Source organism: Lepus europaeus, chromosome 14, assembly GCF_033115175.1.
Source record: "Lepus europaeus isolate LE1 chromosome 14, mLepTim1.pri, whole genome shotgun sequence".
NCBI classification, from domain to species: Eukaryota; Metazoa; Chordata; class Mammalia; order Lagomorpha; family Leporidae; genus Lepus; species Lepus europaeus.
In genome coordinates this window covers 29,606,490-29,631,043 of record NC_084840.1, presented here as the reverse complement: position 1 = coordinate 29,631,043, position 24,554 = coordinate 29,606,490, and the positions used below count along the sequence as shown (strand labels likewise).

Here is a 24,554-nt window from a genome sequence, read left to right as displayed (position 1 = left end):
CACTTATTAACAGGTGCTGTGTACAAAGTTTTGTATCTTATTACCTCAATTAATCTTTACAACAATCTTAAAAAATAGGTACTATTAACCTCACTTTAAAAATGAGGAAAATTAATTACAAAAATTATAAATCTACTATAGAAAAATAAAAATACCACTAGTATGAAAAATTATATTTTGTAATTCCTGACTTCCATTTACCCTCTGCATGCTTGGTGTGTACCTTGATAACGTCTTCAAATGACAATGGCTATGCACCATAATTAAGAGAGAACAGAAAGAGGAGCTTCTCTTTTCTCGTGTGATAGATTAATCAAAATTATGTTTCTAAATTATGTAAGATTTAGAAAAAATTTTAAGCTTCATGACTCATTATTATAATATTAATTACAATATTAATATTGTCAACTTTGGAGATCTCTTCTGAAGGTTTTTCTAAGATTTCAGGGAATTTTAGGTTTTCTTAAAGTGATTTGCAGTGACTTGTCTTAACTATTTGTTGAGTTCACATGAGGATTCTGTGTTTTGTGGAAATCCTTTTTCTATGACTGAATTTGAGCTGTGTGTTATCATTGATGTCACTATTTTGTATGCAAATCAGCAAGCAGTGTAATTTTTCCCAATGTATTTTTAAATTACCTTTCTTAATAATTTATAATATAAAATAATCAGATTACATATGTATTGCTTCAAGTCTAAATCCATCATTTTCTTTTAATAGTTTACCATTTTGAGTATGATCCGAAGTTTATTTTATAATGATCCTCTTCTTGATGTCAAAATAATTTTAATTTATTACATTTTTTCATTTTTATAGTTTTTGTCTCAATTATATTACTTTTTCTATATGTTTTTCTTTCCTTAAAGCATCCCTTTTTAGGCTTCATATTAGGAATATATAATTTCTCATGTTTTTAATCTTTCTAAATTGCAGCTAAAGTGGCATATTCAAGCCTTAACATTTATATGGAAGTGACTAAAACCACAAAATATATCTACTGGACCCAAATTAATTATTTCCAAGACCAAAATTTTCTTTAGTTAGATTTCAAAAATAGCCATTTTCACTATCCTTTAATGAATATGAAGGCCTATAGGGCAAAGAGCAAGCTAAAGAGGCCAGAGAAGGTGGAATGGCCAATGCAAATTATGTTTAAATATTATACTTTTGCAAATTTTGTAAAAATACATAACCGTGTTTGATACAGTAGGGGCTCATTTGAGCAATGGACCCTGAAGCCCAAGCTTCATTAGCTTTTGTGTAAATCCACCCCTCCAACTAACACATACAGGAACTCCAACTCCTCTTTAAATGTGATTGCAGGACATCACCATATCTTGACGGAAGGGACTGTGAATTCTCTACCGCCCTCCTATAGTTTATTCTCTTGTACGAAGTCATCAAAGAGTTGTGCATGACGTAACTCACAATTATTTAAATGGATTATTATAGTGTTATTCATAAATACCACATATAAGAACATGATGTTCCTCTCTTCTGTATAAAGTTCTGATGTAAACTATTAAGAAGAGGGCTTCACACAACACCAATCAAGCAAAAAGTAAATCAAGCAAAAAAAAAAATTATTATCTTAGTCTTAGTCTGTCTTACTGAAAATACTAGACTCAGCATTGTGATGTTCCTTAAATAAGTAAGCCATGCTAAACTGAGTTATTCACAATTTAATTTCTGTCCTTTCATTGTGGGAAAGATTCAGACCCCTCTTTGAGCCAAAAAACAAAAACAAAACTGTGTTTCTTATTTTATCTTTTGAAAACTGATAAGTATGTTTCTGTGAATTTATAAATCATCCATTTGAGTCCATACTGAATCTATACTTTCTTAATTTCTAAATGTATCTCAATATGATACATTTAGAGGAAGGTTATAACATATGCATAAATGTTTGATATTCTCATGTCATATTCTTGATTTTTATCAACCTTCCTGGTAATGGTGACAATGGATAAAGGAGTAGGTTTCAATTAGGATTTTTTGACCTCAGAAATTCAAGGATTGACTCCAATGGGTAGCACAGAGTATATGAAACTGTATCATAAGGTAACAAGAAAGTTTACTTTGTCAGATGTAACAGCCAAATAACCAAACATAAGTACACAGACAACAAAAACCAACCTGCTAGAATCTTCTTTGGAAGTGAGTATGCACTGCATTATAACATAGCTAAGAGTCCAGTATAGATACACAGTCCCTTCAGAAACTTCTCCATGGATTCTATTCTTTTTTCTTAAATATTTATTTACTTATTTGAAAGGCAGTTACAGAGAGGGAGAAGCAGAGGCAGAGAGAGAAGTCTCCTATCTGCTGGTTCACTGCCAAAAGACTGCAATGGCCAGGAGCTGGACCAGGCTGAAGCCAGAAGCCAGAAGCCAGGAGCTTCTTCCAGGTCTCCCATGTGGGTGCAGGGGCCTAGACATTTGGTCCATCATCTACTGCTTTCCCAGCCATTAGCAGGGAACTGGATCAGAAGTGGAGCAGCCGGGACTCAAACTGGCGCCCCAGGCATTGGCTTTTCCTGCCACACCACAACACCAGCTTGAGTCTAGTCTTGACAGATTAGTGTTTTAAACATCTTTTCATTATTTTAACTAAACACCCGAGATGAACTTCTGGCAAAAAAGAGAGCTTATATCAGTTTACTGTGTGAAGGTTCACAGTTCAGGGTGGGTATCTCCATTACTCTTGATTCTGGTGGAAGCTGGCAATGACAAAGTTGGTACATAGGAACTATCAAGTGGTGATCCCAGAAGCAGAGACAGGAGTACTGCTGAGCTCAGCTTAAATAACCACCCCTCTTGCAAGAGCTACACAATGCTTGGTTTCACTCTGTTCTATAACATTTCACATCCCAACGACTTGAGCTCTCCTACCAGACCCACCTCTCAAATGCCATTATCAGATCAAACACTCACTATTAATGCATTACCCCTAACGTAAGACTTCCGAGTTTAAACTTCTGTTAATGTTGGACTAAGTCTTTGGAATTTTTCAGCATGGAAAGGCTTTATATTGAATGTGAGAAGGACATGAGTTTTGTGGACCAAGAATGGAATGTTATAGATTGAACAGGCACCAAACTCACACAGATGTTTCAGTAGGTAGCTGTTGGGTCCATTCCTGTTGCCAGAAGGGAAAAGAGCATGGAAGTGTAGAATATTATTTTTATTGATGAGGCCTAAATATAGCAAACATTTTTATTACTAACTTTCCACTGACTAGAAATCAGATGTCTGTTGCCAGTAAGGATGATTGAGAGATTTGCCCATGCACCTCTTGCCTATGTGGATAAGAAGGGATTCTAACTCCACCCAAATGGCTGTAGAGTCTATGCTGTTAATGTCTAGAAGTGTTCTATACATGGACAAGCCCTGGATGCTCCCCGACTCAAACCGAATCGATGTTCGTTAAATATGATGAGCAGCCCCAATGTAACATAATCATAACACTGTTTACCGAAAGATTGGGGGTACAGAAAGACAGCATAGAATCTGCCTGTGATTACATTCCATACCTATTTGAGAAAATGTGCTGTGTATCAGTGCTGGGCTCTAAGGCAATGGTTCTTCAGGTCTATCTTGCTAACTCAGTCTCTCATGAGGCTACCGTGGAGTTCTCAGAGGTTTCATGGCATGTGGTATTGCAACAGATCAAGCGTAGAAACAAATAGCATTCAGTTGCCTTCTATTAAATGAGGTGTTAAAGAGGTCTACAAGGATGTAAAATATCATTCTTCTCACTAATTTTTTCATTTGGAAAATGTTTATATTTCCTAAGTATGTTAATGTACTATGCTTTATTGTTTATGCAAATTAAGAAATATATATTAAAAATTTATCTTAAATTCTAACAATAAAAATCAGAGCTTTGAGTTATATAAATAAAAGCTATTTTGGGTCCTCAATAATTTGTAAAAGTATAAGGGAACCTTTATACTTTTGTTTTTTAATTTGTCGGTTGCCCCATTAGGGCAATGGTTCTCCATCTTCTTCACTTTAAAATCTTTTGAAAGTTATAAACCCTCACTTTGCATAAAAATATACAGAATGACACAGAAATGTGCCTGCGACTTTATATACCCTTGAAGTCCACCCATGAACCCTAGGTTTTGGATCACTTCCTAATTTAACATGATGCTCTGCATGGTCCAACAGTTTTAAAATTGTACCATTCCTGAACTCCTAAGATGAGCTCTAGAGTTTCCCATGAAACTGTGCACCTGCACCAACTGAAGGAATACTCTTTGCTTCAAAAAGGAAAACAATCGAAACATCCGTATTTATTCTTTTGACCTCTCTGCATGTTCCAGTGAAAATAGATTCCACACGTCCTTCCCCTGTCTCCACTCGGTTGCTCCTGTCACCCCAATGACTGTGACCTTAATGACCTCCCAGACTAGCCATGTGCCCCTCTTTCTCCTCAGCCTAGCAACACATCAAACCTGCTGCAGAAGTGTTTGGCCTTCAGAACATTGTTCCTAAGCCTGGCCTCTCTCCCTGCCTGGCATTGTGTGCCTGCCACGAAACGAGGCTGGCTCGTAAAACATCTCTTTATGTATTTTATTACTTAAACTCTTTTATTTGCCTGCAGGAGCCCTTTAACAAAATCACATTGAATTGACTTTCTCACACCAAATCAAATCTCCCTGGTCCCAGTTCAGTTGTCTTTGTCAATATGTATTTTATAAATGGAGTGAATTAACAGATGCTGTTGGAACAGAAGTGCTGGGGTAGCGTTTATGTTTTTAGTGCTCTCTCTGGGCAGATGAGTTGTGTAGGAGTGCTGTGCAGGTATCTCGGGATGAAAGTCATGCTTGCCATTCCAGGGGATCTGTATTCTTCACCATTTTCTTGGAATATATTTTAAACCTCTATTACTCATTTTCTTCTTAGTGTTTGCTTATATGGTTTTTATTGTTTATGCCGTTAATCTTGAGTTGGACTTGATTATATCTCTTAAATTAAAAGATGAAAATTAAAGCCTCTCATTCATTCAAAGAGGACACGGTTTCCTATTAGCTATGGGAAACTGACCATGCTATTCCTTTGGGATAAATTCCCTTATTTCTATTATGAGTTTTGTCCATGCAGCTTTTGATATGAAACTCGAGGTTGAAATTGTTTCTGAACAAAACACTGAGTCTCCAGGCTGTGGGCTCTGACTTCAGTGGGATGAATGAGTACCACCAGTAAAATGGATGTTTTGTATAATAGACGCAGGGAGTTTGGCAAAGAGGGAAGAAGAACAGAAATCCATGGCGCAAGAGCTACACTGAAAGAATACCTCCTAGGGAGATTTCCATACAACATATATATATATAAATCCATATAACATAATGATATTTTTATGGAAAATGTAACCTATAAGTGCTATGCAATATATTGGAAGCACTTGGGGAACATTTCTAGTCGGCCCCTTCATTCTGTTTTGTGGTGGTAGCCACAGAGCCATCTACTGGTAAAGGCAAACATGGATTTTTCTTTCATTCTCTACCCACTAACTTTTCATTTGTCCTAAGAATGAGTAATCACAAATGAATTTTTCCTCTCTTTCTTCTAGGCCTAAAATATAAAATTATGTGTGTTAAAATGTCATCCCCACCATCAGTTCTAGAATTCCACAATGATTTGTCATATTCCATTCTCTCTCTCTCTCGCTCTTTTTTTTTTTTTTTTTTTTTTTTTTTTTTAGTACTCTTTTTCTCTCAAAAGTGTGGTGCATATTTCCTGGTCTTCTTTTAGAAAAAAAAAAACACAGAGTAAAAGCTTTGTGGATTTAACTATTTAGAAATTCATCAGGTAAATATGTTCATAAATGTTTCCTTCTCGGTTATGGACATTAAAGAAATGTTGGTAACATACTTGAAGTAGTGATAATGTTGTGAGCATAAAAATTCTTTCCTCCACAATTTTCTCAGTTATATCCAATGCAATGGGAGGCATTCATTAGATATATATACCATATGGAAAGGCAATATGTTCTGTTTGATCTGAAAACTTCACATCGACTAATTCATTGTGTACAGGACCACTTTAACAACACCTGCATCTTATTCAAAGAAGCTCTCTACCTTTGTACAAATTTAATGAAGAGCCTCTGAAAGAATGGACAGTCTGTCAATAATGCATGACCTATTTTGTTTTTCTTTGGGCATATTTAAAATCGTGCACTCTGTGTGTCAAAGTGCAAAAGTCAAGTGCTACATGTGATGAATTAGGTAGGGGTCAAAAGTTATTGCAATGCAGTTTCGGAAGATTGTCTGTCTCTGAATTTGCAGCTCATTCATGCTGAAGTGATGCACTATGGGAATTACTACCAAACTCTGCTCTGCAACATCTGCTCTCCCTAAGTGAGTTAGTGCACGTCAGACATCTTTATGTCAGAATATCGCAGTGATGGATGCAGTCTTCAGAAAATGCTGCATAAAAATCTGGTGTGCCGTTCTGGCCATTAAGTGAAATTACTATTTAAATTAATGGCACTGTCACAGTTTATCTGTGCAAAGAATGAACGCTGATTAGGGTATTAAGTAATTAGCAATTTATCACACTGGAACAAGGTTGATAATAATTAAAGAAGTAATGGTTTACTAAAGAAACTAGAAAGGGAGTCACTTCTTGTTATGTGGGTGAAATCTTGGCTGAAAATTTCAATTCAGTAAAACAAAGATGAGGCTCTTTGTGAAAGAAGGCATCCTTTCTCTTTCTGGAATAAAAGCAGTTCATTGTCAAAATTTTCATTGACCTGTCAAAAGTCCCTCAGAGCGATCAGATGACTGATTAGGAGTTTTGAATTGGGTCAATGTCTGCATTTTGATTTTCTACTTAAAGCATGGTACAACCGTGAAATAATTTGAGAGTAAAGGAAGAGAAAATATTCTGTTCCTGAGAGGGCCAGATTTCAGAGTTTGATTGCTCTTTAAAATGGAAACATGAATTCTTTTAAGAAAATTGCTAGAGAAAAAAATGACAGTAAAGAATCATAAGGCAGTAGAGAAATGTACAAACATTATAAAATTTGAAGCTGTGGGGTTTTGCTTTTACTCTGTGTGTGTGTGTGTACATACATTTACCCACCATCATCAGGACTCAGATTATGAGATAGCCCTGTGTACATTTGAGGGAACTCTTCCAGAAAATACTGAAACAACTAAAATAATTAATAAAACAGTTACTTTTGAGACAATGATCTTAAAGAGTTGTCATGTTCAGATAAATGCTGCATGTCAAAAATCTGTGATGATCAGTGTGTATCATTAATCACAGATAAATTCTTTTTAATTTGGGTTTTTTCTTCTTAATTGAATGATCAAGGAGAAGTTTCTTTGGATCCACCTATGAATAAACATCTTCCTTAAGGTGGTGCCAAACCACACTCTATTTTCAATGATTTTTTTAAAAAGGCACTAAAAATTCTTTGGTCTGTTATTAGGAGTGTTTTTTTTATAATGTAGGTGTTTGCACGGAACCAGATTAAACAATTCAGGACCCCAGGGCACTTTGAATTTGAAGTTCTCTATGTTATCAGTAGAGACTAATAATAAATAAACAAAATTTGAATTAAAATAAATAATTCATCACATTATGCTGCTATATAACTGGATATAAATTCTAATATGATAGCACTGTGACATGGCGTATGGGCACCTTAATTTCTAGCTTAATCTGACTCTAGAGTATTGTTTATTTATTCATGCTTTTATGTCTAAATTTCTGCTGTGTCGCTTCTATGGCAATATCCAAATGATATGAACACAGGCAACTAAACTGAATTTGATGTGGGGAAGAAAAAGAGAGTCTGTTGGCATCTCCGGCACATGTGTCTTTCATTGAGACGTGAGAATTCATGATCCTCCAAGCAAGGTCTTTCTGCTGCTGCTTCCAACCTCTCAGCCATATGTACTGATGGGTCTAGAACTGAGCAAAGCTCAAAAGTCACTGGCTGGTTGGTGCGCCTTATCAGGGAACACGCTCAGCTGGTTTTGAATGCCACATCTGTCTCGTGAAGAAAGAATGGTTACCGCCACTGCTGCGTATGTGAAAAGCAAATCTGTGTCCCCCAGAAAAAGCTAGGCAAAGCCTTGCAAGGCTTCCAGTTCTAGAATGGCTCTATCTCCCCATTATCCCTGACCTCTTATCCCAGAGCCCACGCGTGGTGGCGGGGTTGGGGTGGGAGGGGTAGGAGGGGCAGGATCTATTCTCCCTTGCGTGTTGCTCAAGCTTTCTTTCTCTCAAACATTTCACTACTCCTCTTCTGCAGTAAGATGCTATCATCACAAAATGGGCAAGCAGGTTTCATGACAGAAACCCAATCTCTTTTTATGGAGCATGGGTGAAGTTTGGCCCAGCTGAATGATTTCCCAACACTTCCTCTTGTGTGTTCTTTTCCTAATTAGCGTCTCATGCTCTTGCTAAGAAGGACACTCACTGCACGTTTAAATCACCTTGGTGGGCAAATTCCACCTTAGGTATTGCACCAGTGCAGCAACTGGCCGAGTGTGACATTTTTATTCCACGCTTTATAGCAGCCTCAGTTTTTTCCCTTTTTTATTTCATATTCATATATAACATTTTATTGTTGCAGGGATGTTCTGTTGTGGGCAGGATTATGTGAACGTGTCGGATACCATATGCTGCTCAGCTTCCAGTGGAGAGTCTAAAGCACATGTTAAAAAGAATGACCCAGTGCCAGCAAAATGCTGTGAGACTGAACTTATTCCAAAGAGCCAGAAATGCTGTAATGGAGTTGGATATAATCCTTTGAAATATGTTTGCTCTGACAAGATTTCAACTGGAATGATGATGAAGGTAATTGATAGAAAACCTCTCGGAGGTGCTGATTTGACAATGGAAAGAGAAATACATTGTTCATAACTATTTTTCTAAAATAGGAATATAAAAACTCCTGTGTGCATTATTCATTTTCACATTACATCCATATTAATACCGAATGAGTTTGCTATGATTGATGTTATTGCAATGAATTCTAAAGGAATTAATAATGATTAGCCATTCTCAGGGAAGCTTCAGATTAGCACAGGACTGAAAGTTCACAGGGCTGAACGTGCCCACACAGGTCATCCGGGGTCTCTGTAAGGTGCCATTTTATACCTCCTGGTACTGTGGATGGAGAAGGAGAGCGATTCCTGCTTTTTCCCTTTGGCCCCCTCCAATCACAATCTGCTATTTTCATTTGATAGAGTTCTTAGACCCAGCAAATTCACTTAGCTATGTTTAGAACATATCCCTTCAGTCACTGCAAGACGAGCACATGCCTCTGTCAGCCACAAAAGTGAATAGGCTTATGGATCTAATCACTTATGTTTATATGCTATGATGCTTCTGTGCCTTAAATATGACCCAGGACTCCAGAAATCCATTATTTTTTTTAGGAAAGGATTATTGACATTTAAAAAACAAACATCTGCTACGTAAAAGTTTGTCATTGCAAGGTAGCCAGTACTGAGCCTCTTGATTGTATACAGTGGAAGCATGCTTGCTGAATGAGGAAACTCACAATCTTTGTTGTGTGGATGTCATACACTTCAGGATGTGAACTAACTCTGTTGAGATTGTTAAGCCCACAGCAAGCGCTTCATAGCAATGAATAAGATAACACATAAGGTTGATTAAATTATGATGAGGCAGGTAATATTTCTCTGGGCTGAATCAAGTAGTGAATTTCAGTAAAGTTCAATCTATGGATTCTGTTTTGTTTCCTGAAGATCTCTCTCTCTCTCTCTCTCTCTCTCTCTCTCTAGAGACTTCCATCTTTGCTACTGTCTGGATGGGATCACTGTAGTATTTCTACCTAATTGGTCCAGCAATCTCCAGGGCTGTCAACTCAGAGATTTACTTCACCCCTTTCTGGTGTTGATTCTTTTATATTTTGGACTCCAAGTTTCCCTCCTTATGGAAAACTGCCTTCCTAGGAATAGGTGCTTGGAAGGTGGAATTTTTTTGAGAAGCTGATATTTGAACTTATTGTTATTCTACCCTTCCATTAGATCAGTAAGTTGGCTTGATAGGCAATTCATTAAAAGTCATTTTCACTCAAAAAAAAAAAAAGTCTTTCTCAATCAAAGTTTTTAAGACATTTCTGCTTGTTGACTCCTGTTTCTTTGTAGGTAGCCATGTCATTTTTCCTGTGAAACATTTTAAGATATTTTTCCTATCTTTTCTAAAATGTCATAAAAATATGCCTCTATGTGGATATTGTTTTTGTTATTGATGTGTTTTTATGAACTTTATCAGTCTCTTGTCTCATGGTCTCCCATCCTGGGAGGTGTTATTTTATTATTTCATGGCTAATTTGCTCCCTTTTATCTATTTTTACCTATTAGTTGGGTATTAGACTTCCTACAATGAATGACCTTTTCATGTTTTTTTCCTTTTTGCTGTACTCCACCTATTCTTCATTTTTTTCAGCTTAATAAAATATTGCCTTCATTTTATCTCTTACCTTTTCTGTTTTTCCATTTCAGCCATCAAATTTGTATTTTAAGGGCTCTTTCTTGTTTGTTGATTGTTAGTTATTCATAGCATCCTGCTTTGGTTTCATTCATGAAATACCCTGTTTTAGCATTTGATCATGTTGCTCTTTTAACATTGACTTGATTTCTTGAATTGTCTAATTTGGTACTATTTTAGTTTTCTTGTTTTCTCTGCTTTGTTTCTATTTCCTCTGAGTTCTTTTTTCTATGTTTTAAAATTTCTTCCTTCAGTCGGAGGCTGATTGAAAGCTTGGTCAACATAAGCCTGGCCTGTCCATTACTGGGGAGCACAGTAGGGTAATTATGTGGCCAAATGGCTTTTTGTCAAAGAATTACATTGGTAGTAATCTCTAACCATATTTAAGCTGCACATATACACATACACCTGCCTATCCAGGTATGATATATGTATATATTGCAAAGTGGTCACCACATTTAAACTATATCTCTATCTCCTCACATGGTTACTATTTTCTCTTTTTCTTTTCTTTCTTTTGTGTTTTTTTTTTTAATTTCTTTGTGGTGAGAATGCTTAAAATTACCTTCTTGTAAGAGAATTTGCCTTTTAATTTTTCTTTCTTTTTTAAAAAGATTTATTTCTTTATTTTAAAGAGTTACAGAGAGATGGCGAGAGACAGAGATAGAGACAAAGAGGTCTTTCAACCACTTTTCTCTCCCCAGATGGCTGCAATGGCCAGTGCTGAGCCAGGCCAAAGCCAGGAGCCAGGAGCTTCTTTCAGGTCTCCCACATGAGTGGCAGGGCCCAATCACGTGGGCCATCTTCTGCTGCTTTTTCCAGGCCATTAGCAGGGAGCTAATTGGAACTGGAGCAGCGGGACATGAATCAGCACCCATAGGGGATGCCGGTGTTGCAGGTGGCGGCTTTGCCTGCTACGCCATGATCCCAGCCCCACAGTTTGAATTTTCACCTAACTGTCCAGTGTGAGTTAGGCAGCCCTCCTACAAGCAGCATCTCAGCCATCTACATCCTTCCTATCATGATGCCTTACGAACAGCCCTTGGATCACAATGCAAGGGAGAGTAGATAACTGTGCATTGAAGGAGCATACCTGAGTCCAGACTCCATCCTTTCTATACCCTGTGCATGTGGGTATGTCTGGTCAGGGGGCCTCTCTGGTAGACAGGCTTGAAGATCCCATGTTCCTTGGGAGAAGAGGGAGAAATGGAGGTTGCTAAGCACATCGTGTTTTCTCTGATATATCCATCTACTTCCCAGCTTCCAAAACTCTTTGTGCTGTCCTATATGTTATTTTCCTTCCTATTTCCTTGCACTCCTCATATTTAACTCATTTTCTTGGGCTTTAAGAGGGTATGGAGACAAATGCAAATGTACTCTTTTCTATTTTTATGTGCAAGTCCCACTATGTTTTTTGAAGCAGCTTTGTTTTTATTAACTTGTTGAAAATAGTTTATTTTATGCAAGAAAGTTGAACAGAGATCAATTTTTAAGAGCAAGAAGTATTTAAATACATCATGCATAAAATCAAACAAAGTAGATCTATGTATCATGTGAACATTACCTTATTTATAGTTCCTATAATCTGAGATGACTAAGTATTTAATTTCCCCTTATTAGAGCATATTAGTGTTTACCAATGACTATAAAACAATCTAGAGACTCATCAGAGAAAAATTTATAAATAGAAATAATTATAGAAATATAGAATTAGGGGCCAGCGCCGTGGCTCACTAGGTTAATCCTCCGCCTGTGGCGCCGGCATCCCATATGGGTGCAGGGTTCTAGTCCCGGTTACTCCTCTTCCAGTCCATCTCTCTGCTGTGGCCCAGGTGGACAGAGGAGGATGGCCCAAGTGCTTGGACCCCTGCACCTGCATGGGAGACCAGGAGAATCACCTGGCTCCTGGCTTCAGATCTGCGTAGCTCCGGCTGTAGCGGTCATTTGGGGGGTGAACCAACAGGAGGAAAACCTTTCTCTCTGTCTCTCTCTCTCACTGTCTAACTCTATCTGTCAAAAATAAAAATATATAGAATTGTAGAAATTATAAATAGAAATAACTATAATGATATTTATGAAATATTTAGATTTTCTGAAACCTGGGTGAGCAATATTTCTTATGGATCCAATTTTCCAGTCAGCACAGGGAGTACAACTTTTCAAATGTCACGGACTTTATTTTATCTAAAATGCCATTGTTTTGGAGAAACCAGCTACGGTACTTAAAAAAGTTTGTGGAAAATTCAATTAAAAGTTTATTTTGGTTCAAAACAACATTAAAATCCACACATAGTTTCTTATTAAAAAATATTTATTTACTTCTTTGAAAGGCGGAAATACATAGAGAGAAGGAGAGAGAGAGCGAGATCTTCTATCTGTTGGTTCACTTCCAAAATGGCCACAATGATCAGAGCTGAGCCAATCTGAAGCCAGGAACCAGGAGCTTTTTGGTCTTTCAAGTGGGTGCAGGGACCCAATTACTTGGGCCACCTTCCACTGCTTTCCCAGGCAGATTAGCAGGGAGCTGGATTGGAAGTGGAGCAGTCAGCACATGAACCAGCACTCATATGGGATGCTGGCACTGCAGGCAGAGGCTTACCTTCTACATCTCAGCACTGGATCCCACATACACAGTTCCCTATAGCATGCATTTTTCATGAACATTTTGAAGTACCTGGTATGTTGTCACAGTAACAGTATGTAATAATAACTGCTGTTACTGTTTGTGGTGTATATGCTAAATTTCAAGTTTTTATGTGTTTTGTCACAAAGCATTTATTTCCCACTTGATTCAATAGCAACCTTCATTGTAAATTTAATTTCTGTTTTTCCCACTGAAGAAGCTGAGGCTTAGGAGCATAAGTGACTTGCTCAAGTTCACAGAGCTAGGAAGTTGAAAACTAGGATTTCAGTTCCAATTGATGTCATTTCAAAGTAGCTGCTGCTCTTTCTAGTATTCAAACTGCCTTCATGTCTTTGTACAAATTTTTGAGGTATACCTTTAGCAACTACTTGAAAAACAAATTTATTTGAAAGAATTAAGATCTCCCCTGTGTATGTCTAAATGGAACTTTGAAGTCCTCTTCTCTTTCCCCTTCCCCCTTCCACCTGACTTAGGAAACCGTGGAGTGCAGGGCTCTCTGCCCAGCGTCTGTGCAAGCCACAGCACATTGTGGCAGATGTGACTTCACCCTGACCAGGCACATTTGCTCCGTGGTACGAGGTTCTCACAACTCAACAGGGAAGGTGTCACAGGAAGAAACGTGTTCGTCTGCTGAGGAGACCGTGCACACGGCTAGTGTGAACACCTACTCCATCACAGGTAACAAACAGAAAGTGAGTCATCTGCCCTGCCTACGAGGCGAAGGAGAGTTGTTGAAGCAAGTTTATTTCACTCCGACATCATCCCTCCTTAGTCGAATATCATAAATTCTATCACACTTGTGGGCCAGCTGGTTACAAGGTAATTACTTTCTTAGTTTTACATTTTTTTTAATTTGAAAGACATACAACAGCGGTCAGGGAAGAAAGAAAGGAGAAGGGGGTGGTGTTGCGGCATAGCCACCGCTTGTGACACCTGCATCCTGCATCAGAGCGCCAGTTGGAGCCCATGCTGCTCTGCTGCTCATCCACCTCCCTGCTAATGCACCTGGGAAAGCAGCAGAGGATGGCCTAAATACTTGGGTCCCTGTCACCCATGTAGGAGATCCAGATGGAGTTCCCAGTTCCTAGCATGAGCCTGATCCAACCCTGGCCATTGTAGCCATTTGGGGAGTGAACCAGCAGATTGAAAATTTTCTCTCTCTGTCTTCCTCTGTGTGACTATGTCTCCCTCTCTCTGCCACTCTGCCTTTCAAATAAGTAAATAAATATATTTTAAAAGATTTGTTTAGTTATTTGAAAGAGTGAAAGAGAGAGATGGAAAGAGATCTTCATCTATACTTCACTCCCCAGGTGGTCGCAATGGCTAGTGCTGGATCTGGCCAAAGCCAGGAGCCAGGAGATTCATCCGGTCTCCCATGTGGACAGCAGAAGCCCAAATATTAGAGCCTTCTTCCACTGCCTTTTCAGGCCATTAGCAGAGAGCTGGATCAGAAGTGGGATAGCCAGGACAGGAACTGGTGCCCATATGGGATGCCAGCCTCATAGGCAGTGGTTTTACAAGCTATGCCACAATACTGGTCCCAAAAACATAAATATTTAAGACAGAACCTTCCATCACCTAATTCACTCCCCTAAACACCCACAGCCACCAGGACTGGTACAGGCTGAAGCCAGAAGCCAGAACCAGGAACTCCATCTAGGTCTCCCACATGGGAATCAGGGACCCAAGTACTTGAACCATCAACTGCTGTCTTCCAGGGTGCATATTAATAAGAAGCAGGTTGGGACTAGAACCAAGCACCCTGATAGGGAGCACAGACATCTGAAGCAGTGACTTAACCCACTGTGCCAAAGGTTCGGTCCCCAAAGTCTGTTTAAAAAAGGATGCATACTATTTTAAAGAAATCACTAGAGGGTAAAGAACATAGGTTATATGGCCTTTTCTGGTATATCCAGTGAATTAACAATGAATTTAATTTTCTTTCTCATAAGTTTGAAGGCAACTTTAAATGAATGCAAAGGATGAACATTGCTATACCTGCAGGCAGGCAGAAGGAAGGGTGGAACTCATCTGATTGCTAACAAAATCTATCAGCCTCATCCTAAGGAGGAGGTAAATCCAGATGTGGTATTTCCTCAAGAAGAACATTTATCTTAAGAACAATGGCTTTGGGGCTGGCACTGTGGCATAGTAGGCTAAGCCTTTGCCTTTTGCACTGGGATCCCATGTGGGCACTGGTTCATGTACCAGCTGCTCCTCTTCCCATCCAGCTCTCTGCTGTGGCCTAGGAAAGCAGTAGAAGATGGCCCAAGAGCTTGGGCCCCTGTACTAATGTGGGAGACCCAGAAGAAGCTCATGGTTCCTGGCTTCGAATTGAACCAGCAGATGGAATACCTTTCTCTGTCTCTTGCTCTCTCTGTATGTAACTCTACCTCTCAAATAAGTAAATAAAATCTTATTTTAAAAAAAGAAAACAATAACCTTCACAGTTATTCAAAGCATCAAATTCTTGAATATATGCAGAATGCTGGTTCTTAGCTCTGAGCTCAGAAACACTGCCAAGTTTAAGTACATCTATCTACTTAAATCCACACAGAATGTGTTTCTGGTGGTTTTTTTTTTTTTTATGGTGTATGTGTGTGTGTGTGTCATTTATAGTCTAGAGTCACAAAGAATACATCTAAGTGACATGTTTTGGACAGGCTAAGGCTAAATAAAGAACCAAAGCAGTGTATTCTTCCATCATGAACCATCAGTCTGACTTCTTCCACCAATAGTGGGTGATAATGGCAAACCTCAGGAATGCGAAAAGTGAGGCAGGACCCTGAGATACGAGGGTGAAAATGAAGGAGGGAAGGAATAGAGATAAAGTGTATGGGCTGGTATTTAGTCCCAGTCCTGTTCTATATGCTTTAAAACCTGAGCTCGCCTATGCACAAAGCAATCACACATGCATGATCCTTTCACAGATGAGTAGGCAGAGAGTCATATATCCAAAAAGAACTTGATGTGATAAGGAAACAGATTCAAGTCATGCCACTGTCAAAAGGGGCAAATGTAAGAGACTCTGTGCTCCACACTTTTCTCAAGCTGTCCCTCCCACCTGGGATGTCGTTTAGCATTGTACTCAAGGTGAAGGTCCAGGTCCTCCTTGTTTCTCATGTCAGACGCCTGCTCTCCTCTGGGCTTCTATGGTACATTACACAGTTCACCGCTTCTGCCAAGTATGCTGTGCTTGGGACACTTGTCTCATCTCCCCTGTCAAGTGGAAATATCCCCATGAATGAGTTGTCTTTGTGTACCTTCCCTTCATTATTTGGTTTAACACACTGTACACAAGCAAGAAATGTATCTATTGTAATGCATTTGGCCGGCGCCGTGGCTTAACAGGCTAATCCTCTGCCTTGCGGTGCCGGCACACCAGGTTCTAGTCCCGGTTGGGGCACTGGATTCTATCCCGGTTGCTCCTCTTCCAGGCCAGCTCTCTGCTATGGCCCAGGAAGGCAGTGGAGGATGGCCCAAGTGCTTGGGCCCTGCACCCGCATGGGAGACCAGGAGAAGCACCTGGCTCCTGGCTTCGAATCAGCATGATGCGCTGGCCACAGCGGCCATTGGAGGGTGAACCAACGGCAAAAAGGAAGACCTTTCTCTCTGTCTCTCTCTCTTACTATCCACTCTGCCTGTCCAAAAAAAAAAAAAAAAAAAAAAAAAAAAAAAAAAAAAGTATCTATTGCAATGAATTTAACTAGGAAGGTGTCAGGATAAAGGACAATTTTCTGAGTTTTCAATCTCCTACTTTACAGCTTCAAATTCTTGGGTTTCCATCTAACAGATTTCCCTGTTTTTATTTGTTCCTTGTAATCAAGGTCAAGATTTTGAAGTACTTTCAAGACATACTTGCAGTAACCCTCTCCAGAAGTGAAGAGATGTTTCTACCCTCTGATGTAAAGTTATGAGAGCCTTTAGGTCCATATTTCAGATCACTTTGCCTACTAGAAGTTACTATGAATAAAATCTTTAAAATCCCATATTGGAGTACAGATTTGAGTCCTGGGTCCTCCACTCAGCTTCTTACTAATGTGCCTGAAAGGCAGAGTACGATGGTCCAAGTGCTTGGGTTCTAACCACGCACGTGGAAGGCCTATATGTACCTGTATGGTTCCTGGCTTCAGCCTGACCCAGCCCCAGCTGTTGTAATCATTTAAGGAGTAAACCAGTGGAGGGAAGATATCTCTCATATTCTCTCTTTCTCTCCACTCTCTCTCTTTCTCCTCTCTCTCTCTCACTCTCTCCATCCCTCCCTCCCTCCCTCACCCCTTCCTCCCTCCCACCCTCCCTCTCTCACTTTAGCTCTCCGTGTTTGTGTGTGACTCTTCTTTTCAAATAATAAATTTAAAAACTCCTTTAAAAAATGGTGCAGTCACTATCCACATCTCTTCCATGTTCCCTAGAATGTTGACATCTGGATGAAGTGACCACATCATGTAACAAAGGAAACTGAGAACTGTAGTTTTTAATCAGGAGGTCTGTAATCAGGAATGAAGGGAAGTCTGGAGACCCCCGGACCATCATCTCAGGCAAAAAGTGGCAGATACCCTCTTAACCTATGAAAATGGAGGCAGAAATAATCCTCTATATTTGTAAAGTGACTCATGGTTTATGATATTCTGCTACATAATTTTTGCATTTTATTTTCTTCCTAATTCTATACAACAGTGCAGTATGATATAAGGAGATGCATGTAGAAAGAATCTAGCTCAGATAACTCCCCTGGCTAGGCTGAGAACTCCACACCTGATGTAGATAGAGCAATAGCCAGACAGCCAAGGAGAGGGAACTACTCGTCCAATCCTTGGTGTGATAGCTAGAAACCACTACACAAAAATAAACAAATACAGAAATACTACAAACCCAACAAAATGAATTAGGAAATTAAATTAATAAGAAATTTAAATAAAAATCAAAACTTTCTGATAATCTTTGGGAGGAAATTTGTAGCATTCATTCTTCTTACATTATCAAAGCCTAAAATGGATCTAAGACTTTGGGGCCACAGTTGAATCACATGAATTAGTATCTAATAAAATATTTACCAATCTGAAAAAGTCAGCAGGTTTGGTTTTGTTGTTTTAATTAGGTTGGTTGTTTTTGGTTTTGGTAGAAGAGAGAAGGAAATAGCTAGTTAGTGGAACATGAATGTATTTTTATTCACTAATATGAAATCATGATAAGCTAATTTCTAAATCCTGCTTCTTATAACAATTACATTAAAATTCATGTGATACCTTAATTAAGTAATATTAACAAAATAATGGAAAGTAACACTTGGTAAAATTTATAATAATAAAACAATAAAAGAATGTTGGAAATCCTATCAGAAAAAAAGGGAACATGAACTTGTTAAAGCATTGACATCTAATTACACATGTCTAATTGTTTTATTTTCCAAGCATTTCTTTAATGTATCTATATTTCTCTATGTTTTTTTTTTTTTTTTTTTGACAGGCAGAGTGGACAATGAGAGAGAGAGACAGCGAGAAAGGTTTTCCTATTCCTTTGGTTCACCCTGCAATGGCCGCTGCGGCCAGCACGCTGCAGCCGGGGCACCGCGCTGATCCGAAGCCAGGAGCCAGGTGCTTCCTCCTGGTCTCCCATGGGGTGCAGAGCCCAAGGACTTGGGCCATCCTCCACTGCACTCCCGGGCCACAGCAGAGAGCTGGACTGGAAGAGGGGCAACCAGTATATTTCTCTGTTAAGATATGATGAATTCCGTGCAGTCCCATACTCTACACCTGGTGACATGTAAATATGTTTATGATTAAGAATATTTGTACACAAGATTAGAATATTACACATTTGTTTCTAAATGTTTAGAGGTCGGGACTGGCGCCATGGCTCACTAGGTTAATCCTCCGCCTGTGGCGCCGGCATTACATATGGGCACCAGGTTCTAGTCCCAGTTGCTCCTCTTCCAGGAGGACGCGCCTGGTTCCTGGCTTTGGATAAACCAACGGAAGGAAGACCTTTCTCTCTGTCTCTCTCTCTCTCTCACTGTCTATAACTCCACCTGTCAAAAAAAAAAAAAAGTTTAAAGGTCTTGAAATTCCTTCTTAATATGATGGTAAAAAATAATTAAAGTAACGAAAACTTTACTACCTGCTGTCTGTCTCCCCAGATGTGAACCTGGAGCCCTACACAGTGTATGAGTATAGGATTTCTGCTCGGAACAGCTATGGGCGAGGATACAGCAAAGCTGTTAGAGCCCGCACACCAGCAGATGTGCCTCAAGGAGTGAGTCCTCCCCGATGGACTAAAATGGGCGACCCTGAAGATACAATTGTCTTAAACTGGAGGAGACCTATACAACCAAATGGTATTAAGCTACTGGAAACATAGAAGCATGTAGTCTTAAAAATCCATAAAAGAATTGAAATGAGTATATTCTGCATTCAACTGGCATATATCTAACCAGTAGAAAATATGGATGATTGAGGGAACTCAGCTATGTGCCAACCAGTCACACACTTTGTGGTGTCACCCTGATACATTTTTAGCCTAAATAAATTTTTTTTTTAAAAGAGGGACTGAATCTGAGCATGCATGTGAACTACTTTCAGATAAACCAAGCATGTTCATGGAAGGCAAAATAGTATGAATATTTAAAGTAAATCTGGCCATGAAAAGAAATAAACATCAACGACTCTGATAATGTATGTCAAGGGTCTGTCTCTGCCATAATAGAATAATTAAGAACTGATTGAGCAAAGCCATCTAATAGCAAATTAAAATTAAATAATGCTGTAGTATCCCATTCCATCAGAACACAAAGACATGTAAGTGGTTTGCAAACAGTTAATAGTTAGATAAGACACTGAAATACAGCATTTCTCTGCTTATTTAGGTCCTATTATTTACTACATTCTTCTCCGAAATGGGATCGAACGCTTTCGGGGAACATCACTGAGCTTCTCTGATACAAAGGGAATTCAGCCTTTTCAGGAATATTCATACCAACTGAAAGCTTGCACAGTTGCTGGCTGTGCCACCAGTAACCAGGTAAGGGGAGTTTGTCTCAACCTTAGAAAGAGTCCAATGTGAAGACTACTTGAGCATTCAGCTTGAAAGTGATTTTTCTAATAGCAGAAAACAATGTGACCCTTCAGTAGAGGTAAGGAGGGTGTTTATGTGTTCCCTTCATTGGATGTTAGTATTTAGGCTTGACAGGAGAGCTCACCATAAGGGAAATATACTAATAAAAAGCAAATAAGATCTTGAACCAAGATAATGTTTTCTTCCATATTCTTCCCCTACCCAACTATGCTTTTAGCATAATTGCCTTGTTTGGATCTCATTTGTCCCCCCTCCCACCCAGTGCACGCTGAGGTTTGGTCCCCAATTTAGAGGTGATGCCACTAAGAGGCATCTCATTCATAGGGATTGGCCTCACAAACCTGAGCAAACCAGTTGTTTCAGAGGGTTGGATTAGTTACCACAAGAGTGAGTTCCAATGAAGTGAGGCTGCCCTAGTGTTTTGTGTCTTTCACATGCAATACCCTCCCCCTTTCTGTCATGAGTTGAAGCGGCTTGCGGCTCTGACCACTTGCAGCAGCCTGATCTTGACTTCCCAGCCTCCAGAACCGTGATCCAAAGCAAATCTCTTTTCTTTATAAATTACCTGGTCTCAGGTGTTTTGTCATAGCATCCGAGAAAGAACTAAGCCAGTAATCTTTTATAAATCCATAAAAATTCCCAAACCATCCTTCAACTGAAAGGGGTTTGTTTTTAAACCATTTCAACAAAAATCGCCTGCTGTTCGAAACACAGGGCAAAAGAGCCTGGCATAGAAAATCAATGATTCCGAGGCCTCTGAAAAGCTTTGGTAGGAAATAATGAAGACCTGAAGTCCAGCTCTGGGAATCAGAATGGAGAATATCACAAAGGAGCAATAGATATCAGGGGACAAAATCTAGAATAAAAGGAAAGACTTGTGAATTTTTTAAAAAGATATAAGTATGAGGAATTTGTGGATAGTGGTGCCTCTCTGTGAGCAAATAAAAGGGAGGAAAATATGAAAAGAATAATATTAGGTGGCAGGTGTTCGACTTAGCAATTAAGATGCCACTTGGGATACCCACAGCCCGTATCAGAATACATGGTTCAAGTCCCAGATCTGCTCCCAGTTCCAGCTTCCTGCTAATATGAGTAACAAGTGCTGGCTGCAGTAGTTAGGTTCCTTCCCCCCATGGAGGAGACCCAAACTAAGTTCCCATCTCCTGATTTGTCCTGGCTCAGTCCCAGCTATTACAAGCATTTGTGCCAATGAATGAAAGTTTGTTCTCTCTCCCTTCCTCTCTCTCTTCCTCCCTCCCTCCCTCCCTCTCTGTTTCTCTCTCTCTCAAATAAAATTTTATAAAAGGACAAAATTGTTTTTTTTTAAATCTTAAAAAATATTTAAAGAGGGCTGCTAACAGAATGTTGGAAGCAAGTATTTATTTGGTACTTTAACTGAAAATATGCCATCAGTAACTGGGTTAAAAGGATCTGGAGTTGACAATAAGATCTGGATGAACATTTGAAGCAATGAAGTTAAATATGGTCATCAGAAGAGAGTATAGAGCAAGACAAAAACTTAATACCGTGGATGACTGCTGGCGCCACAGCTCACTAGGCTAATCCTCCGCCTGTGGTGCCGGCACCCCGGGTTCTAGTCCCGGTCGGGACGCCAGATTCTGTCCCGGTTGCTCCTCTTCCAGTCCAGCTCCCTGCTGTGGCCCAGGAAGGCAGTGGAGGATAGTCCAAGTGCTTGGGCCCTGCACCCGTATGGGAGACCAGGAGAAGCACCTGGCTCCTGCCTTCGGATCAGCGCAGTGCACCAGCTGCAGCGGCCACTGTGGGGTGAACCAACAGAAAAGGAAGACCTTTCTCTCTGTCTCTCTTTCTCACTGTCCACTTTGCCTGTAAAAAAAAAAAAAAAACATACCATGGATGACAAGTGTTGGGGAATGCTCAGAAATGAAGAATAAAGAGGAACCCAACAGGGAGACTGGGAAGAAACAATCAGACAATTAAAGAGCAAAATAAAGAAAAACCATCTCATTGAAGCCTACATCATCAGAAATAGTCCTGAGAAAGCACTCAGAAAGAACAGCTCTGATTCTGTTATGTGGTTGAAACTTTGGGAGAGCAGCATCTTCAAGAACCATCCAAATAAAACGTGATCATTAAAAGTGATCAGCCACAGAACATGTGTGCAACTTTTTGTTTAACACACTCTCAGAAACATCTCTTAGCTGGCCACCGTTTAGACAGATGGCAGCCAACTGGGCCAATCAACAGTTATGTTCTGAATGGTCCTATAACAGTTCCGTGCCTTTCACATTGACAGCTCATGCTCAGCAAATACCAAAATAATTGGTTAAAAGTAAAAATCAGGGTTATTTTTATGAAAAAAAAAAAAACAAATTCAGCCAGTTTTTGTCCAAAAGTCATAGTTTGATAATATCGACTAAATAATGGATTGCTTTATCATTGTTTTATTCTCACTTGATTCTTTTTCTAGAACACCGGAAGATAATATAAAGTCATTCCAAGTATCACAGGAGGAGTACAGAAAAGTCTGCCCATTTATACTATTCAAAGCACATTATATGCAAGCTAGTTCAGATGTGGATTTTGCTCCATATTTACTGGTGCTTAAAATGTACAAAATCAGGCTGTTAAAATGCAAAGACACTGATGGGCCATATGGAAGAGAGTTAGCAAGAGTTCTCTAGTAAGACAGTCTGCCAGCCAGATTTTACTTGTTTAAACTGAGGGCTGCACTCTGCCGTCAAAATTGTTGTTGAACCTGTTGTGATAAATGGTAGTCTGAGACTTATGTAATATATTCAAGGTCAGATTTCATTGTTTAAATAGGATGGGAGGGAAAGAATAAAAAAGGGGACTGCTTCTCAAAGCCCCAGCTAATGATATGCCAGGCCAGACAACAACATTTTAAAACAAAAGTGACATTCTCATTGATCAGGATACCTGGCGTACTATTATAAAAAATTGCTGTTTAATTCCTGTGTTCTCAGGTGGTTGCAGCCACTACCCAAGGAGTTCCAGAGAGCATCCTGCCACCCAGAATCACAGCACCAAGTGCAGAGGCTTTGCATCTGAGCTGGAGTGTCCCTGAGAAACCAAACGGCATCATTAAAGAGTACCAGCTCAGGCAGCTTGGGGAAGGTCTCATCTACACTGACACCGCTGACAGGAGGCAACATACGGTCACAGGTGAAAAAAAGGAAAACCTACCGGAGGAGTCTGTCACTACGGTTAGGGGGGCAGAGCATCCCAGGGGTGTGTGTTTGATATATGAGGTCACTTCCAAAGGACGTGTTCTCTTGACATATGGTCAGGTCCCACTTATCCATGCTAATAGAAGAGCCCACACTGGCAGCAATAAGCCACAACAGCAGATAACTTCAGAAATAATTTATATTTGGCTTTCATATGCATTATGTGTGGGGTTTTTGCATCAGTATTAACTTTTTTTTTCCAAATGAACAGTAAGATGCATTTTCATTCCCTGAGAATATACTCATAGATAATGGCACTAGGATAGCCAAGAATGTACTGGAAGGCAGGGAAAATCAGCCAGCAGCTAACATTTGTCTTCTAATTTGGTAATTAATACACAGACCTAGTTGACGGTTGACTGCCTGTGAACCCTTTGTTGTTGTTATTAATAGTAATTAATAGTAATTGTGTTATTTTTGTTATTTACCATAGCATTATTAGTTTTAAGAGTAGTGCAGTATAATAGTAGAATGTTCGGTGATTACTAGTGTGATTCCTTTCATAATTGATATGGTTTAGTTCTGAAGAGGTTGCACTTTCTGACGCATGTAGATGGAGTGGCTTCCCTACGCCACTATCGCATCATCTTGCTTTATTCTTGTCATAGACTTCTCACTGCCTGAACACCTTGGGCTTTGCTTTTTGTGTTTTGATACCCGCAACAAACCACTCTCAAATGTAGATGCCAAGGGAACAGGGACTTTTCTACTTTGTTCGATGCTGTACTTCTAGCTCCTAGCATAGCACTTAACTCATCAAGAGACATTAAATAAAAATTTGGGGCATAAATGCATTTAATGTGTGATTCTCATAACAAATCTATGGGGTAGCAAGAATTACCCGTTTTACAGAAATGAGTACTTTAAGAGATTCAGTAATTTAGTTCATTATTGGGAGTCTACTGACTATCACAAATAGTTGTCTAAATTTACATTCTGAGGTTAGGGCAGGATTTCACAAACTTTCATTGTCTCCTTATTGTCAAGCCACCTCCTTCCAAGACCTCCTCAAGTGCATGAGCTTCTTCTGTTAGATCTCAAACATTGCAGAGGACATTGATAACACAGCGAACAGACACATACAGATATGCAGAAAGACCTGGGAAAATATGCCGAATTTT

General features: G+C 39.4%; 1 protein-coding gene across 1 annotated transcript in view; it reads left to right on the top strand.

Annotated features, from left to right (window-relative positions):
• USH2A (usherin) overlaps window positions 1–24,554 on the top strand; it is an 855,126-nt gene that overhangs the window by 666,923 nt on the left and 163,649 nt on the right. The window contains exons 50-54 of the mRNA XM_062211324.1: window positions 8,603–8,826; window positions 13,606–13,810; window positions 19,269–19,466; window positions 19,995–20,149; window positions 23,170–23,368. Coding sequence (XP_062067308.1) covers window positions 8,603–8,826; window positions 13,606–13,810; window positions 19,269–19,466; window positions 19,995–20,149; window positions 23,170–23,368 — 981 coding nt within the window. The remainder of the gene's footprint in view (window positions 1–8,602; window positions 8,827–13,605; window positions 13,811–19,268; window positions 19,467–19,994; window positions 20,150–23,169; window positions 23,369–24,554) is intronic.